The following is a 19,869-nucleotide window of genomic DNA, read 5'->3' as shown; positions in this document are numbered from 1 at the left end:
ATTATGGTGGCCTTGAGAGGTTACTGCACAGCAGCTTAACCCTTATCGACTCATTCAAATATACATACACAACCCAATCACTTATATTCACAATTTATAGCTTCAAAATGTCTAGAAATTTCTCTGAATTACTGAAAAGTTATTAATTCTTCTAAAAAATAAATAAATACAATTGTTTATAAGGTCATAAACTGACAAAAATCACTCATATTCACTATCTATACAGTAGCTTCAAAATGTCTAGAAATTGGTTAAAATTATCTCTGAATCACTGTAAAGTTATTTAAAAACCTTTGTTATTATACATACTTTTCTAATTGTTATTGCCTTATTTGTGAAGTAAATGTGCTTATACAGTTTATAACCTGAATAGGGCATATGTCCAAAAATGGACACTTCCAGTGTTTACCATAAATGTATATAACATGTAACATGTGCGGAAGTGATCATAAACAGTCACTTGCCCTATAAAGGGTCGGGAGACATATGCAAAGAAACACAGGTGAAACAACTTCAGAAAAATCTGGCAAGCTGGCAAAGGTGAAGGCTTTCCTCGCACAAAAGCACTTTGAGACCGTGATTCACGCCTTTACAACATCTCGGCTGGATTACAGTAATGCACTTTATTTTGGAGTCAGCCAGTCCTCCCTCGCACGTCTCCAGCTGGTGCAAAATGCAGCCGCTCGCCTTTTAACTGGAGCACGTAAGAGGGAGCATATAACTCCCATCCTGGCCTCCCACCACTGGCTGTCTGTGCACTTTAGAGTCCATTTTAAGATCCTTTTATTTGTTTTTAAGTCTTTAAATGGTCTCGGCCCCCCCTTACCTCTCTGAGCTCCTTCAGCCCTACGCTCCTGCTCTGTGCCTCAGTTTAGCTGACCTGCTGCTCCTGGAGGTACCGAGGTCCAAACGGAAGCTCAGAGGGGACAGAGCTTTCTCCACTGCTGCTCCAAAATTATTGTCCACACTGTCCATTTTTAAAACTAGTCTTAAAACCCATTTTTACTCCCTGGCTTTTAACTCTGCATGAGACTCTGCTCTTGTTTTAGTGTTTTAAGGTTTACTTTTATTTATTGTTTTATTGTTTCTAATTGCTTTTAAAACAATGAAACAACTCTACTGTCTGTTTTATTTATTTTATTGCCTTTAATTGTTTTATGTCTCTATGTACAGCACTTTGTTTTCAACTACGGTTGTAGGTTGCTATATAACGGTTGTTATATAAATAAAGTTGAGTTGCGTTGAGTTGAGTTTGGTCCACAATACATATGGGATTTCCCTCTCTTCTGCTAATTCAACTGTATGTCTTTTGTTAATCAAATTGTATGTCTGACTCAGTAGGACCTTTAAATGTAAATACATTTTATTCCCCATGTGACTCTATGTGACCCCCCTCTTTCCACAACTGTATATCTCTACCCTGGCCCTTCATTCTGGGTCAGTCTATTACCATGGACTTGCTCTCTGACACTAGGCTTACCGTTTTCCAGATTACTAATAAACTCACACCAATACAGCTAACTCTAGAACTATGGACTTGAGTGAATTTTAAAGGTACATTGTGTAAGAATTACTCCCATCTAGTGGTGCGGTTGTAGATCGCAAGCAACTCAGTCGTATTTTTCATGCTGCATTCACGTGAAATCGGGCTTAAGGCAGACGGACAACAGCCGCTGCACGTAACGGCATAAACAAGCGTCTATTTAAACAAGTGGCCCGTCAGGACGAAGCAAAACAATACACTTGACAATATGTTGTCATGGCGATGTCGTATTGTTTACCTGACCCACGTTTTACCGGCTTTCTCTGGACTTCTGTAACTAAAATGACATCTGGTTTGTTACCGACGGCCGTTTTTCCGACTGCACCTGAATGCAGCATTCACGTGCAGTCCTCACAGTCCTCCCTGCGTTACCGCGGTGACTTTTCACAGACGCCACCTCGACCTGAGCCGACAGCTCTGGTGTCTCCGGTGAGTTTCCGTGGTTTCCTACCGTCACGCTGCCACTGAACGTAAAAACGTGGCGAAACGACATGGCAGCTACCAACCGAGCTTGCCCGCTCCATGTAGATATGAATGATATGAACGGCAAATTCATGACTTACCAGAACACTTCAGTTTGTTGATGGGGGGGATTACTGGTTAATGAAAAACTTACTTTTGAACGAAATAATCGATTTTCGTGAATAGATAACAGAAGAAGTTACACAATGTTGTATCAACAACAAATGAACCTTCATGAAGGTCAGGTTTACCTGCCGTATCAGGCTGCGGTTAGCAGGGTGTACCTAATAAACAGACAACTGGTTGTATTTACACCAAGCTGTAAAATAGAAGGTATTCAATTGTGGAGTGAAAATCTATTTGTCTTCATTAAATATTGTGTTGTTTGTTGTGGCACTGTTTGTTGCACTGTTATTCATGAAGGCACGCAGCAAATCTGGCAATTTATTGTCTACAGTGTGCAAAAATAGTTCTTTAAAAAGCTCCTGGATGATTCAACCCTGAACATATCTTCCAGCTATTTAATTGCTGCAACATTTCCAAGTGGGTTCCTGGCAGAGAAGCACATTATACTTGAAGCTGTAAAATTTTATTACAATTAAAGTTGACAGGAAATTACCCCATTCTTCCACTTTTTTTTGTCGCCTCAAGATTTTCTCTCTCTTTTCTCCCCCTTATGTTCCTTTAGAGACAAGAAAAGTGGTGATGGAGGAGAGGGGTAAGATACAATGCTTTTCCTTTGTCCTCTAATACTGGACGGTGTCCAGAGCAGAGTGCGGTGATGGGATAATAAGATAGTCATAGTCCAATAGAAGAGGCAACATCACCAACGAGCCCTTGGAGAGTGGCAGATGACCTTAAATTATTTGCTGCTGAGCTGGACGAGGTGTTTTTGTATCCTGTATGTGGGAGTGTGTGCTCCTTTATCGACACTGTGCTCCGTTGCTCTCCATTGTTTGCGCTCCCCAGCTACTGTTTCTAATAGCAAATAAACAAGTTTTAAATTAAATAAACAAGGGCTTCAACAAACATTCCCAAAGGATACATTTCTGACTGTTATTAGAAAAATGATACAGTAAACTAATTAAAAAGGTGTTTCTCCTTCTTCACCCTGAGGGGAGATGGGGGGGATGCCATAAAAGAGAGCAAAAATGGAGAGAGAGAAACCAAAAAGACAAACAGATCAGGAGGAGATAAAACCTCCTTCTCTCAGCTTTGCCAATGTTCCTCAGGGTCCGACTGTTTGCCCTGTGAGAGGCACTGGAGCGAGGGATGACGGAGAGAGAAACGAAGGAGGCATGGACGTGCACAGAGGCCTCTGGGAGAATGTGGTGATAGAACAGATTCACCATCCAGAAAATTAATTATTGAAAACATGGGCAAATCGTATTATTGTGGATGTAAGTGAGGAATGGAAAAGATAAACAGGCTGTTACAGTTTGAATGTCAGTGGAGGAACAGCGGTGACTCACGGAAGAGAAAAATGTCTGGAGAGAGAGGGAGGCTACTGACTATCACTTACAAACTGAATATTCATCCAGGCCACACAACCATTATATACACACATCCATGCACACACTTTGTCACAAAAAGCCCAGTAAGAAGATGTTTTGTGAGGCTGTAGCTGGCAGCAAGGCATTTTTTTAAAGAACACTATGGAAGCAAATAATCAAAGTCTTTGAAGACAGCTTCAAAGCAAAGGAGCATGTGCTCACAAGGGGGCATTAAATTCAGGTGGAAGTTGCTAATTGTCACAGCCAAAGAAAGTTATACATAACCTTATTTTTTGTGATTTAAGTGTGTTTACCATTTCAAACATCATTAGTGGAAACTGAGAGAGTAGAAATAAATAAAATGCATGAAATTTCTTTGCTCAGAAACACAAACAATGGCTGATATAGATGCTTAAATCTTGAGCTGTCGACACTTTCATAAAACAAAAACATTCTTGTGTTTGTTATTTTTGCTTTGACGTTATAGCATGCTAACATTAATGAGCACTGAAAACAGACACAGCTGAGGCTGATGGGAAAGTCATTTGTTTTGCTGATAGTGGTTCAAAAAGCAAAGTTGGACCAAGAAAAAGTCAGGATCAGAGTCATAAGGATTTATCCCCTGGGGACCATGAAACTAGTTTAGTTGCTGAGATATTTCAAGTTGGACTCTGTGGTGGGCGACAGAGACTTTACCATCCCCAGAGCCAGACTGCTAGAGTGGCTACAAAACAGACAGAACTGTGAGTACAGACCTTGAAGTCACTTCAGTCAGCTTCACTGTTCATGTTTCATGTTTCTCACAATTTACATGTTTTTGCAGAATGAAAATCTTTTGTATTTGAATCAAAGTCACAGTCTGATATAAGCTGTTTTATTTTTGGCTGGTTAACTGCGGCAGAGCCAGAAGTCAATGTTTGCCACTGTGCAGGAAGAGAAGTCTTCACTTTTTTTCACATTTTTCACTCACACTTGTGCAGTGTCAAGTGGTCTCTTTTCTTCTGCTTTAAGAAAGATTCCCCAGACTCTTACACGCAGTTTATGGCAGTTTGACCTTTAGTCAATTTCAGGAGCAGTCACAATGAAAGACCACACACTTGACTTATAGCCTGATTCTTCGTAGACGCACTGATCTGCTCCTCTTTTTCCTCTGCTCTCCCATGCACACACACACACACACACACACACACACACACACACACACACACACACACACACACACACACACACACACACGGATGACAGATCTGGCCTCTTGCCTCACCTTCAGTGTCAATGATAATTAAATGTTTTTGCACTGTCCTAGACTGAGGCATTCATTAATCTGCAGCTGAAGAGAGTGTGTATGTGTGTGTGTGAGCATGAATGAGTGAGAGATAGCTCTCTGTCTCCTCTACCTCCATCTACTCTCCTCTTGTGCTATTATCCACTCGTGTTTACCATTTTACTGTATCAATGTTGCTCTAAAAACACAAAACAACATCGACTGATACCAAAGCTCTGTGTGTCCATTAGATCATCATACAACACCAGACTCGGTTAAATATACTATCTATATTTAAAATCCTTTTTAAATCTGGAAGACAAAGCTCATGTGCTGCACTGACACAATGCTTCAAGCCGGATAACTGCACCACAGCAGACAAGGGAATATTAGTGAGGTTTGTCAGCACATGCGAGGTCGACGTCAGTGACTCACTTACACTCCTGCATGAGCTGCTGAGATTTCTCGATTTCATGAGTCAATGCCTGACATGTTCGCCCTGAACTGGAACAAATGCATTCCCAATGAACAGCATGTGTTTTAATTTAAATCACTGAATTGGAGCTTCCTATGAGAGACCAATTTCTCCCGATGTGCAATGCCACAGTGTTGTAACTGGTTTCGTCAGAATTCATCAGGATGAGATGACAAGCAAGAACTGTAAAGAACTAAAAGTTAATCAAATCTTCACTTGCAGAGCCCAACATCTGTTTAAACTGATGCAAACGCATGAAGATGTACTGAGAGAACAGCAGCATTCGTTCAGGCCTCAGGAGTAGAACAACGTGGCTGCAGCTCTATTTGTAGAATTATCTAGGATTTATGATGCTGTGGATTACCATGTTACCGAGCATCGTATCTCACATTGAATTAGATGAAAACACATGTAGCCTAATTGATTAAATAAGCGATAACATTATGCTGCTGCTGACGGCGTCAGTGTTATTTCAATTTGCATTTTGATTTACCAATTGGTTCCCCATTTAGTTTTCCATTTGCCCTCTCTGTTATCTTTTTAAGCAGAACTCCAGAGCCTTGTTGTGGCAACACAGCCTATTTTACTTGTAGTGTAACAAGTTGTTTCGTCAACTGGCTCCATGTGCATGATGTGCATTATGATGTTATGTCATCAAGTTCAGGTTGGTGGACAGTGGATAATAGATTAGCGATTCACCAACAGGATCAAGATGTTAGAAGATGAGTGAATTGATCTTGGTCAAAGAGGTTTTCTTTAGCAATACTCCCTAAAATGCAATATGTAGGCTATCCTTGTGGTCTGATAAATGTGTTAAATATAGCCCTAACCCTAACCCTATAGAAATATATCTCCATCCTCATAATAACCTTTTCAAAGTAGATTTTTTTTATTTTTTTTTACATCTGCATACTGTATATTAGCTTGTGGTCTTCTTCTTCTCTGCCTTTGCTTCTACATTTCTGCATTTCTTTGCACACAGCGTATGCCTCTATGATTACTGGGCATACGTATCTTAAATGTACTGGCTGCTACCTTTGGTAATCTCAAACAAACAGCATTACAAAGGATTTCAGCCCAGTACGCCCACATTAGCTTGTTGAGCTCCGCTAGGCTACAAGCACAAACAGCAGAGCTGACAGGTATGCCACGGTCCTCTGAGGAGGCAAATCTGTACTCCAGTACATTATGGCCCATTGCTAAGTCCCATATCATAATGTTAGCCTGCACTAACACACCATAATGTTAGTAAGTGAAGCTAAACCTGGAAATAGCTCTGTGTCTCTGAAGGGGCTGGCTTTGATCATCCTGTGTGTGAATTAGCCATGCTCTATCTAGTTGAGACGATGAGCTGCGAGCTTGGTTATCTCTCTGCTCCACGCTGACATCTCTGAACACAACCTGAGTTGGGGTGGAGAACTAATTGTATTAAACACTGCCGTATTATACCCACTGTTTTATAGGAAATGCAACTGAGATGGCAGAGCAGGACGAGTTACGCTCAATGACAAGTACTGGCACAGTCTGTTGCGAACATCGACTGGCTATCAAGGCATTTATTGCTCATTAAACCTGATAATCTGGGATGATTAGTCTCACTAGGATATACAGATCTCACTATAAGAGCCTATAAGTATACACAGCCCAACACACATGCAATAAGCTACTGTAGAACAGGATGGTCGGGATCAACAACTTTTTTGCAGAAGGTTTTCCCTCCATTCGGTCCCCACTCTGATGATAATGATAGAGCCTGAACTCACCATCCTGTACTGTCCTCTTGGCTCCGGGGTGGGCTTTAGTTCCTGGGTCTCCATATCTATCAGGTTCGGCTTCTCGTTCTAAAAAGAAAAGCCAGCGAGCAAATAAAAAAATGTACTAATTAATAGAAAAGTTCATACATAGGTAAACATTTTATGAGATACAGATAAATGTGCAGGAGGAGAGGATCAATAACAAGTCATGTACTTGACTGAGCCAGTGAGACGGGGGAAACAACTAGCCTGGCTCCATCCAAAGTGCAAATACATCTCCCAGCACTAATTAACATGTCACATCTCCATTGTTTAATCTGTATGCAAACACTAATGAAAATACTACATCACAACATCTCTGCTGGTTGCCTGGCACCACTGCGCTAACACAACAACCGTTAAAACCTCAAATTGTTGTTTTCTTGCTACAGTTTAAACAAATAAGACAGAGTGTATTCATAACTAAGCTTTAGAGGCGCCGGTTTGTTTATGAACTAAATCTGACAGGAATAATCATCGATCATTGCAGCACAGAGACACGTAAACACAGCCAAGGGAAAGTAATGCACCTATCCATCTAGGTACAAAAACACTAATCCAGCCTCTCTCTTACACTAACACTGCAGCAGCTACAGCTTCCCGCATGGAAGCAGGCCAGTGGTAGCAGAGCCTCGGGGAGGGAGCCGAGCAACCAGGCACTAAGGTACAGGGAGTTTGTCATATCTGTCTGTAGGCAGTGACATGAACACCCTGAGATGATTAACTCACAGAATCATCCATCTACTGTATTTACTGGTGAGTGAGGCCTTTGACTGAGGGCTGTCACTGACCAGGATGACTTATATGAGAAAAGTTAGTCCAATCAATGTTTTCTTGACAATACATCCTCTTATTTATTATTCTCTCTGCCTCGCTCTCCATTGCCAGACCCGTTCTCTGCTCATTATGGGATGCCTCGCTTATCTCAGACTCATCCTCTCTAAAGGCAGACGTTCTCGAGTGCTCTTCGCAGGCCTTGTGCGCGCATATCTTCATATATCTCCCTCGAGACTTTTGCTGATGCCGCTGTCGTTTTCACATGCTGGCACTGCGCCTGGGGGCTGCTGCTGTGATCGCTAGCAACAGCTGTCTGCTCACATCCTCTCAAGTTTATTTATCCTAATTTACGATGATGATTGGAGGCTCTATTGGCTACGGGGCACAAAGGGCAAAAAAAAAAGAAAAAAAGAAAGCACACCAACACACAGCCTTCCCTCCATGTGATTTAGTGTTGTGTGTATCTCCCCTTGAAAACAGCCTGTTCAGCAGAGCTTACCCTGCTGTCCATAGACTCACAACTTCATTTCGCTTTGAGTTTGTTGTTGATTTTGGCTCTGCCTTTGTAAACTGGATGTGCAGTGAAGTAACAATTCACTCCACTCTCTGTGGCTCTGTCTGCTTTTCCTTAATCACCATTTCTCACCAGTTCCTCGCTACCACGTCTTTCATACCATCCCTTATTTTCCAGCCGAAAACAGAAATTTCACAGCTTTGCTGATATGATTGGCTTCATCTGTTCATTAAATTAACAATACCCTCGCTGTGACTGTATAAATTTCCTTCCCCTGCGTGTCAGCAGGCTCCAGGTATCATTACTGCCTTTCTCACTGTGTGTGTATGTGTGAGTGTTTAATTTACTGCATACGCTTGAAATCACTGTAGCATGTACGTGTGCATTTCAGCTGATAGTCTCGTTTATGTGTTAAGACTTAACACTGCGAGCGCTCGCCCCCCTGAAGGAGCAAGATAAGAGCTGAGCCGAGGGTCGTGGATAGTGAGTCACTTTTTATGATGTGGCCAACAAGCCATTAAAATCAGAGCAGTAAACAATGTTTAAAGAACGCCTGGAGAGCGAGCTACAAACCCTTAGCACATTACACCGAAATGAGATATTTGTTCTTGCTCCAACTCACACTCCATTTAATACACAGACCTGAGGTGTTCGCTGCTGTTTGTTGTCCTATCTGTCTCCTTCCTTATCAGTTTGGCTCTTTCTAATTCTTTTAGCTTCTCCAGGCGCAGATCAGAGATGGTTATATGAGAATGTATTGAAAGGCAGTGACAGAGTTAGGGTAGATTAAAGATGGACCGATGAGAAATGGGAGCAGACAGACAGCATATCTTCAGAGAGACAGAGGCTTAGTGAGTTGGAGAAATATAGCTGATGAAATATATAACAACGACGAACACTCTGCTGGGAAAACACAATGTCACGTCTAATCAGGCTGATTGGCAATTTGGAAGCTCCAGATTTTTCGCGGCTTTGTTTGTGGCTGCTACTGCCAAACCAGAGTGCATCACAAATGACTTCTGTTTCTGCTGCCAAAACGGTTCCCATAGCAACCACGTATTCACTGTGTAATCTAATTAAGCAAACAGACAGGAGTAGTGAACACCTGAAATTTTTTGAACTTGCATTGTCTTCTCTCCGTCTTTGTCTCCGCATTGTGTTCTCCAGTTGTGTCTCGGTGCCAGTTCGACTCTCCTGTGCTCCTCTGGAGCCGCTCTGATAATGGGGCGCTGCATGCCATTTGTAATCCTCTCCCCCCGCCCCTCTCTGTATAATGTATTGCAATCACAGCCCCACAAATCTGTTGGGTATGTCCATATACAAGAACCCAGAATGAAATAGCCAGAATACTGAGTCTAACATTGGTCTTGTTGACAGTACAACTGTTATCTGCTGCCAAGGACTCTTCCTCCCCTCTTGTGTCTCTGCTCAGGCTTAAAGGCCTTTTCAGGGCAACTCTCCAACCATTACAGATGGGACGGGGCTGAAAATGATGCAGATGCAGAAATATGGTAATAAATACAAATTCAGTTCGACTTTGGTTGAAGCTGAGTTGACCTGGAGGATATGACAGATTTCAGGGTTCATGCTGAGAAGAGATGTTGCAACATCTATGAAAATAGTCATGGCAACTCAGTTGAGTTGAGAGCTGAATTCATGTGGCCAAAATGAACAAATGGTGATCCCTTCACAATCATGGATCTAGTTAACAACAGACTTCTTCACGAGCGAGCCTATGAGGTTGTTTGACAGCAGGTATGTCTGCTTTCTCTAAATGTGAAAAGTAAAAGTAAATGTCAACACATTGGTTGATACTTTCAATGGCTACAAAGGTGGACAGTGTGTGTGTGTGTGTGTGTGTGTGTGTGTGTAAAGGCTTATACTGTATGAGGGTGTATACTCATATTCCTCTGCCTAGTTACGATGGATGAAAATCACAAGATATTGGATTTTGCCTCAACAATGAAACTAATTTATAAAAGTTCAAAATAAACATCAAAGCAAGTTCTGATGTGAAAGTTTTCCACACAATGTTTACGGCAACTGAGGCGAAGCAATTAACCCATGTCTTATCCTCTTCACGAGGCTCAAACCCTTCTTAAAATGCTACTTCAGTCTTAAAAATGTGGTTTATGTTGAGCGTAAACGTTAGTCATTGACCTTGAAAATCTTAACATGCGGTATGCTTATAAATTTTCAGCCAAATCTACTGTAACCCTCTTCACAAGCAAGTGATTGCATCATCACTTTGATCACTCACAATTATCACTTGAATCCCACTGCATGCATGACAATGGAGCTACTGTAACTGCATCCACTGACGCAGAATGTGAAGTATGACTGATTAGTCAAATAATCAAATACAGAAAAAAATGAATCAGCAACTAATGAGAAAAAAATAGTTTTAGACATTGGTTAAGAGAGTCGCTACAAATGTTTGCTATACATGCTTATGTGTGTGTATATAAATGAAGTTGAACTAGACTTAAAAATATCTTAAAAAAAAAAAAAGTGTGTCTTGAAAATGCTTTAAAAAGGAAGAGAAAGTCATTCTGACAGTTTCAAGTAGACAACCACAGTACTAATGTGTGTAGACAGGCAATAAAATGAAATAGACCATTACCTTTACAGAAATCACAGATCTTTCTAGGTTTGAAAATTGATCATTTAAATATACATCTCAACAGCCTGGGGTCTCTTGCATGTTCTCAGTGCGCGTGTGTGGGTTCTCACCAGGTTATCCAGCTTCCTCCCACAGTCCAAAGACATGCATATTAGGTTAATCTTTACCCCACAGGCCTATATGTCAGCCCTGTGATAGACTGGCAACCTTTCCAACCCTGTCCTCACTCTATATCAGCTGGGATGGGCTTCACCACCCTGCAGCCCCCCTGCTTTTATACATTTAACTGTGGAAAGGTTACAAATTACAATTATAAATGGGAATATTTCATCTTTGTCTTACATTAAAACTGAATATATTTGGGTTGTTGTCAGACAAAATGAGACATTTAAAAATTCCACCTTGGTCGTTGTTTGTCTGTTAACAAATAAAAATGAATGAAAAATCTCTCTGAAAAAAGAGGAACTTATGATAATCATTTTAGTCAATTTCCTTCTATCATTTTAGAGAAATCGGCTCCAGGAACAGTTTTTATCTTTGATCTTGTTCCAAATGTTGTCAGCTATCACTCACACTGGTCCCGGGTCAGCTTTGGGCACACTGTGAAAGCCTAAATCTGAGTACAACAGATGCCTGTGTAATCCACTCACAGGGCGGGCTGGGCTGTCTGGGACACAGGCCAGGGTCACCCACACACACACCTACCTCCTCCTCACATAGCTATAGAATCTAGCTATAAGCGTAGCATGTACTGAGGCCTAACAGGTTAACCATCCGTGACTGGCAAATAGACAGGTCAATGAGCTGTCACCATGGCAACAAGTTTGTGTGACACCGCAAAGTGACATGTACAGTGTTATGTGGGATTTCTAGGACTCTCTCATCTGAATGCTTTCAATCAACAGAGTAATTGATATAAAGAGTTGTCATCTACTAATATCACACTTCACGTATTGTGAAAATGAACAACTTTAATGTTTAATGAACAGCCAAAATGAAATAATAGCAAAGTGAACTTCACAACAGCTGTTGTGTTATACACAGGATATAAAATTAATCTATTCATAATTAGTCTATGCTATTTATTAATCTGTTGTAAAAAAAATAAATAAATAAAAATTAAATGCCAAAAAAAGCTGCCCTCACAAATGTCGTCATATTTTCCAGGAAAATGTAGTGCAGAATACTTTAATGAAATATTTACTGCCCATATTTGATATGAAGATCTGACTATACCTGCTGGAAACTTGAGAGATATCCAAACTGTCAGTGTCAAATCTGATATGATGCAAGTTACAGCGTGGACTGTGATCATGTGAAACGATCCCTACTGAGCTGCTGGAGTGTGGTCCATCTGTGACATAAAAATACCCCTAAATCAAAATGAAGAACGTGTGTGTGGTGTGTGTTGGTGAGTGTGCCGACTTAATATATCCTACAGGGCAAAACAACCTGATGAAAGCAAAGAGAGAAGAGACATAACCACAATGACAATAATAAAATAATGTCTTCATATATTAATTTAATATGTATGAAAACATCTACTCAATTAATTCTCACAGGCCTTCTGAGTGCGTTTGTTTACGTCACACACTGTGATATGTTGATTCACAGTCATCCATTGTTTATCGTTATGCAATTTCCATCTGATGAACTCAATAAGTCAGAAATAACAGAAAGCTCTGGGGAAACAATGAGCTGTAGCACGGGCGTATGAGGTGAAGGGGAGTTGAGAAAAAGGCCTGAAAGTATGAAGAGCAAATGAAAGTGATGAGAGACTTTAGAAAAAATAAAAGTGACACTAAAAGAAAAGGCTGAAGGGAGCCAGAGAAAACAGTGAAATGGCTTTCAGGGTATATCGTTGCATGGATATATTTTGTGGGGAGCTATAAGTGTCTGTTGGTTTAGTAAATTGACTGCCAGAGAAAACTGTTGCAAAACTTTACCTCAACTGGATGTTAAGTTTGTGACTTTTTCACTTCCAGAAAAGTTGAAGTTCTTCAATGTAGAAAATGTTCTATAAGGCTGCTACCTCAACTTTATATAAACAAGCCACATACATGGAGACAATACATGGAAGTGACTTATACCATGTCACAGAAAGAGAATAATGTACCCAGATAAGCTACGGTTACACCTACCCATTCTATTCTATTCTATTCTATTGCATTGACAAACTTCTATACCGTTAACCATGATGACTGTGCATATATTAGTGGTCTCCATCCTACTCTGATACTTGTCAGTATCATTTTCCCTACCTGAGTGCTGGGACCCCCAAAATGGGTCATAAGATCTAAAGGGACACAAGAGGATGAAGAGCTCTGAATACATCTTCTGCAATATTTGGTATGTTTCTAACTGATTTTCATACTTATCTTTGCATCCTCTGCTGCAAATAGCTTTAATTTGCTGGGTCACAAACCAGAGAGTTGGAAATTACTGTCTTACATGATCAGCCCCTAAAGGTGTATGAGGATTTGGAGCAAATTTGTCACATTAAAGGTAAATTTTACAAACCAAAATAGAAACAGGTTTCACTGCCCCCAAGGCAATCATCAAATTTACTGTAAAATGCAAAGTGCATTGCAACTTCTGTTGGATTAAAATATACATAACAGAATAATATTCCACAACAACGGCAACATCTAAGTTGCAGAGACCCTGGGTAAAATCAGGCTCTAAAGCTGTAAAATGTTCTTTAGTCTCAGGAAAGCCTTCACCATTCTCACAAAGCATAAAACACTAAGAACAAATAAAAAATGAATAAGGATTATTGAATTTATTATTAATTTGAAAACTAATTATGTTGAGTTTTGTCTGGCCTGCTGTTTGAAAACAGAATCTGAGAACGAGGCACAGTCCTGACATGTTTATGGTACCAGACTAGTACACTGAAGAGATGGATCATGGCATCATTTCTGTGAGGTAAAGTGGTTGAGCAGATTCAAGTTTTCTGAAACTCATAAGGTTTAGTTTGGATTGAAACGACATGTTTACAACAGCTCCACAATAAGCTTCAAATCAACTACTAGAACTCATTAAACCACAAGAAGTCTGCAAAACAGATTTACCACTGAGGGATTTGATTGCTCAGCGTTCAGCATCACCAACAAGTCATTTGTGATCCCACTGATTTCATTCATTAGATGCTACAGAGGCATTAATCGCCCAGTGATTCATCAAGGGAACTGGATTTTGCCCCGTCACCCTTCCTGCTGCTGATTAGTCTCCAAGGGCGGCCGGTGATTCATTAGTCAAACTGAGATCAGCAGGTGGTGATTGATGGTATCACTATCCTGTCGGTTTTTTGACCTCCAGTCAAGTCCTATGCACGCACTTGTCAATTCAATGTTTTTTTGTTTTGTTTTTCATTTGTAATATAAACTCACATTAGCTCACAACCTGGCCTTCACCCTGACAACACAGAGATCTGGAGCAACAGAAGTAAATTCGGAAATCCTTAAGGACAATACATCACCACGGTTCAGCATTACACTGGCAAGTGAAGTGTGGGTACTGTGCAGGGAACCACACAGTAAGCCAGGGCAGTGATTATCTTTTCCCTCTGGTTATTCTCTGTAGTTGCCTTGCAACAGTGTGAAGCACTCTGTTCCCTGATCTCTAGTCTGACTCAATGAAATATTAGCAATGTGAGGAGAAAACTCCTGATAGATGCAAAAGTTTAGTCTTTGTAGGTATCAAAAGCAGAGCCTCCATGAGGACAGAGCGCAGATATAGTTCAGTAGTACATCATCGTTTTAGATTCTAAATCAGGCATGTACGTGTGCTTCCCCTGGATTTTTGCAAAGAGGATTCCTCCATCTCATGTACTCAGTCCCTGGTTAGGAGAGTGAAACGCTGTTTATTTTTTTTGGTCTTTAGCTGTCGCTGAGAAACCAGAGAGGAGCTCTAGAATTTGATGCACTGAGGCGAGGCTGTTCTCATTAGGCTCGGTATCCACGAGGAGCTGGCCCAGATAAACCTGCTCAGCAAGTCTTTCCCTGAAGAGTTACAGTTACTGTGCTAGATATGCAAAACCAAGCCAACACAGAACAGAACAAACTGTGGTGGTAGGAAGATTTTAAGGTCTGGTGTGCTGTTCAGAGAGCTCAAGTCCAATCAAGCCCCCAAACTGTGTGTGTGTGTATGTGCGAGACAATGAGACTGAGAGTGTGACTGAGCGAGTGTTTGCAATAATTGAGTTTAGCCAAGAGTTACTGGAGGTCTAAGAGCATTACACACTTGAGTGTGATTGATAAAGTGGACTTGGCATTGTTTCCATACTGAGTCCACAAGCTGGACGTAACTGTGGAAAGAGCTGCATTTGGCCTTGAAAAAGACGCACACACACATACAGTATGTTTAAGGAGATGACTGGATTTTTGGCATCAGTTCACTGAACAGCACAATTAGTTCATTTGTAGTCCATCTAATTTATAAGCTGTAAACTGTACCATTAAAACGCTGAGGTTGAAGGTGTGAAGTAAATATCGAAGGAACAACACAACACACTCAAGGCTCAGTATATCAACAATGGTGCAGTTTGAAATAAGCAAAGGCATATTAAATCTCTTAAATACTTATAGTTTGAAGTGTTTTCTACATAACGTTCAGTCAATGTTTTTGCACCTCTATCACCCCATAATACGCACCACCGATTTCTATGATACTGCATACGTAACTCCCTTTAAAGCAAAAGGCTGCATTTTCGACAGAAAATTGTGTAAAGTCCAGCATTTTCTTCAGTTGAATGTCCTGTGTTATTTTCTTGTTGTCTTAGATGTGATTGTGACTGATGCGATACAAGGTTTTCTCATTTTCAAACTTGTCATTTTCAGAAGAAAATAGAGGCATAAAATCGGAGAATAGTTTCCTTCTGCTTTGTCTCTTTCTGTTTTGGTGCATTTCAATACGTTACACCTTTATACTGTAGACGGATATGCTGTAGCTTCAAAATGGGTGACATGTAAAGTTAGAAAAGATAAATCATTTTTACCAACTGAATTAAAGGTCCTCCTGGGTCCTAACTGTGTTTTGAAAGGCTGCTACGACAGAACAGAAAATGTGAAACATGCTTCGACCTTTGAGGACTTTATCCTGGACAGACTGGCCTCTGTGTGGAAATGTTTTTCTCTGGTAAAAGAATTTCTTTCTCCCTCTCAAAGTGAGGATGAGTGCATCACAATAAGCTTAGAAAGTCTTTGATATCAGCAGGTATTTCTTACTGTTCTTTGTTTTATCATGTAAATATATTTTGAATACTTCAGACACATTTTTCCTTGATGCTCAGTACTGTGGTTTGATATCCACCCTGGCTCACATAGTAAGTATTAATATAAACATCGGGGTCACACAAAAAACAACACTCACCTTGGTCTAGAGACTTGGCAGGAGCCCAGCTTTTGAAGTAGTCATCCTGAGTGAAAACACAAAAAACTGGGTTATAAAAAGAAAAAAAAAACATAACACCATGCTGAGAATATCTTTGAATTATTTTGTAGACCAGAGATAGAACAGCTCAAATACTAAACCAAACTACTGAGAAGCCCTGTCCTCATTCTTCTCGCCTTGTGTTCTTTCATATGTTTCATGTTTTGTAAAAATGAACGATTGGCATAGAAAAAAACCTCCCCAAAACAGTGAGAGGTAAAAGAGTGTTTGGGCGTGTGAAAATAGGACACAAATGTACAGAGAAACCAGCAGGAGACTCACTGGGGAGTGAAGGAAGTTACAGGCTCTAGCAAATCGGACTTGAACTGGGGCAAAAATATTTAATGTCAAGGTCAACATAGATTTTAAACACACGAAAACAACTCAGACAGCAGTGCTGTGCTTGTTATTTGAGGCGAAGGAAGACTGTAGCAGTGTAGCACAGATACAGTGTGCCTTTTTAGCTGCTATGATGTTTCTATAATCACGTTTAAAAACACACAAATTATTCTTATTGCTCAGATACAGTCAAGTCTACAGTCATGGAGACAGCCTCATCAACTGGAAATATTAAATCTGAAAATAATTGGCTTTACTCAGCTAAGCTTGGTTGAGAAGAGGTTTGGATTTGTCAAGCCAAATACTCTTTGGTTCGATGGCTCAATTCAGAGTGGATTCATCATCTATTGTGTAAGGCAATTAAAAAGCCCGTTATGAAAAGAGCCTGAGCTTAAACACTGTTTAGTGTTGTATGTGTACATCATGCATATAAACAGGAAAAGGGGGTTAATAATCTATGAATCAGCCTATAACTAATAGAGATGGGGATGGGAGGGGCACCGGGGGAGAGTAGCCGCAGCTTGCACTGAGTAAGAAGAGTAATAGGGAAAAGCTACTGTGCATTTCAATAGGCCACTGTGTGTCTGTGTACAGGCTGGAGCTCGACCTCATAATTCTAGCTCAACTTTCCCATTGAGCTCGGTCTGTGAGAGATTTGCTTCCTTATCCCATCAGCTCTCCCATATCGAGCATTTAAAAGCACTACAAGTGATTTATAACACACCATTGTGCAGTTGTAGGCAGATATTGGAACATTTTAAGTATTTACAAAGGTGCAGTGTTTGTCAGCTTGCCCCATGAAAGTGCATTTTAGATGATATCAGCAGTGTTTTACTATACTGTCATTCATTATGTGTTTTAAACCATCCTCTGTAGTGCCCACAGGAGGAAATCTATTTGCTGATGAATATGTTAATAATATTTTTATTTGCTTATACTGTATATTATAGTGCCCTCCAAACCCCTTTGTGAAATGTTTATATTGTGCTTATACATTCTAGACAGGAGGAGGAGTGTTACCAAAGTTGGCTTGTGGTAGTAGTAATCTACACACACAGACACACACACACACACATACGCAGTGGTGGTGTCTGCATCTGAAGCAGTAACCATATGCGAATCAGCAGGGAGTGAGCCTGTGTCAGTGACAGTACGTGAACCAGGCAGAGAAAACCTGCTGCGTCTGAAGGCAGGATCTCTACCTCCTTCATTACTGAAGGAAGAGAGAAGGAGGGGGAGAGACAGATATAGAGATGCAGAACGAGGTCTAAATCAGGCAGTCGTGCAAAGCGGTCTACAGAAAATGGACAGTTGACCCACTCATCCAGTCCTTGTTCTATAAATGACAACTGCCGACATTTGAGCCGACGCAAAAGTTTGAAATGGGGAGATGAAAGTTAATTAGCTTCTCCCTCAGGTCCTTATTTCACTCATGTCATCATTTCTTTTTTCTCTTATTTTATGTCCACCTCTCCTGCTCTGTCTTGCTATAAAATTAACTTTATGGCTGTGAAAGTACAAAGTAAGACGTTACTGTGGAAAAGTTCATTTCTTCACAGCAGACTCCTGACTACAGCCTGAACTGTTTAGAGCAGTTTGAGACCTAAACTCTCAATTTACTCTGTGTTTTCTATTACTGTAGTAATATGACTTTAAATATTAGATTGAGGTTCAGATAAAATAATGTTTGTCAGAATCAAACTGGAACTATGAACTAAACTGTATAACCAAAGGAAACTCACTTGTCATGGGTTTAGAAATCCTAATACTGCATTATGTACTTTTGACATTTTAGACATACAGTATTCTCCAGGTCTGGGGGAGACGCCAACATGTTAAAAGGTGACGACGTCCCCATTCAGAGTTTTCCCAGAAGTTGACCAGACTGCCAAGAGGCATGACCCTAAACGGATCGACAGCTTGATTGCAGACTGTGAGTCAGACCTTGTCCTCCAACCTTGCAAATGCTCTTGTGGCTGATTAGGAACAAATCCATACAGACAGGTTCTAAGATCTAGTGGAAAGTCTTCCCAAAGAGACCTTTCTGTGTTGTTGTGAAGTTAACATTAGTCTACTGTTGTACACCGACTAGCACTGTAGAAACTGCTAAATATCAAACCACTGCTGCAACATTTTAATATTCTGAACTATATTCCCCGTTATGGCCGACCAGCCACCCAACCTGCTGAGCATTCAAATCAGCAACACAACTCCTGCTCTGCAACAATGCCTTACAGCAATTTCCAGACAAATGCTATAATGTCTGGGGCTGCCAGGAAGGTACTGCAGTGCGTTTCAAAAGTAGTGTTATCAAGTTACAAACACAATGGATTTACTTACCTCGGCTTCCTTTAAATGTTTGCAGGGGAGCCAGGCAGAGGAGAGAGAGGGGAGAGAGAAAGAAAGGTCAGTAATAATGACACAGTGTGCGATGTCTATCAGATCTATTACTGTGTTACTCTTTCTGAATACTGAGCTCAACTCTAGACATTCGTTTAATAGAAATCTGATTCTGAAGGTGATAGAATACCAAAGGACTCACACATACACGCGCTTGCGTTCACGCTAACCACATTATGAGATAGCCTTATTTGATGTGGCATGTAATTTGAAACACAGTGAGGGCAAACTGTATAGGCTTCGAGCAGAGGCAGAGAATAAAGGGAAGAGAGAGAAGAGGGGGAGACAGGCAGACTGAGATGCAGAGCAGTTGTGTTAAAATGTAGAAATAGGAAAAGAAGAGAATGAATTTAGTGTTTTTTTTAACTGTGCTTAAATGTGATAGAGGGAGGAAGAAAGGTTTTCCTGATCTGAATGGGCGGATGGTGGTAAGTTGGAGGATTGGGTTACACAATAGGCTAAGTGTTTGTAATAACAGGAGTCTGGCTTTTTTAGTATCTATTTTATCATGCAAAAATGACTTTAAACTAATAACAGCATGTAAAATGTTTAGAGAAGGACAATGAAACAGGAGAGCTGTATTGAAAACTGCTGTAGCTCGTGGAGATGGCCATGTCTACCTGAAGCTGAAGCTAAAACCAAAATTACCGGCCAAACTCTAATCTGAATCTTTAATTTTTTATCAACTTACATCTTGGTATTTCAGTTTGTTATCCCACCTAACTAAATGAGGTTGTAACTATATCAAATCCA

General features: G+C 40.5%; 1 protein-coding gene across 4 annotated transcripts in view; it reads right to left on the bottom strand.

Moving 5' to 3' along the window:
* The window catches only part of spock1 (SPARC (osteonectin), cwcv and kazal like domains proteoglycan 1), an 89,886-nt gene that overhangs the window by 27,458 nt on the left and 42,559 nt on the right, over positions 1 to 19,869 (bottom strand). For 3 of the 4 annotated variants that reach the window (XM_085789888.1, XM_085789890.1, XM_085789889.1), the window contains exons 3-4: positions 16,318 to 16,363; positions 7,001 to 7,078 (exon numbers count right to left, since the gene is read on the bottom strand). In XM_085789888.1, the coding sequence (XP_085646014.1) occupies positions 7,001 to 7,078; positions 16,318 to 16,363 (124 nt within the window). The remainder of the gene's footprint in view (positions 1 to 7,000; positions 7,079 to 16,317; positions 16,364 to 19,869) is intronic. The other variant, XM_085789891.1, reaches the window with a different exon arrangement.

This window comes from Trachurus japonicus, chromosome 10, assembly GCF_045865225.1.
Source record: "Trachurus japonicus isolate A0001 chromosome 10, Traja_1.0".
NCBI classification, from domain to species: Eukaryota; Metazoa; Chordata; class Actinopteri; order Carangiformes; family Carangidae; genus Trachurus; species Trachurus japonicus.
The sequence above is the reverse complement of the archived record's forward strand: the minus strand, read 5'-3'. Positions and strand labels throughout refer to the sequence as shown.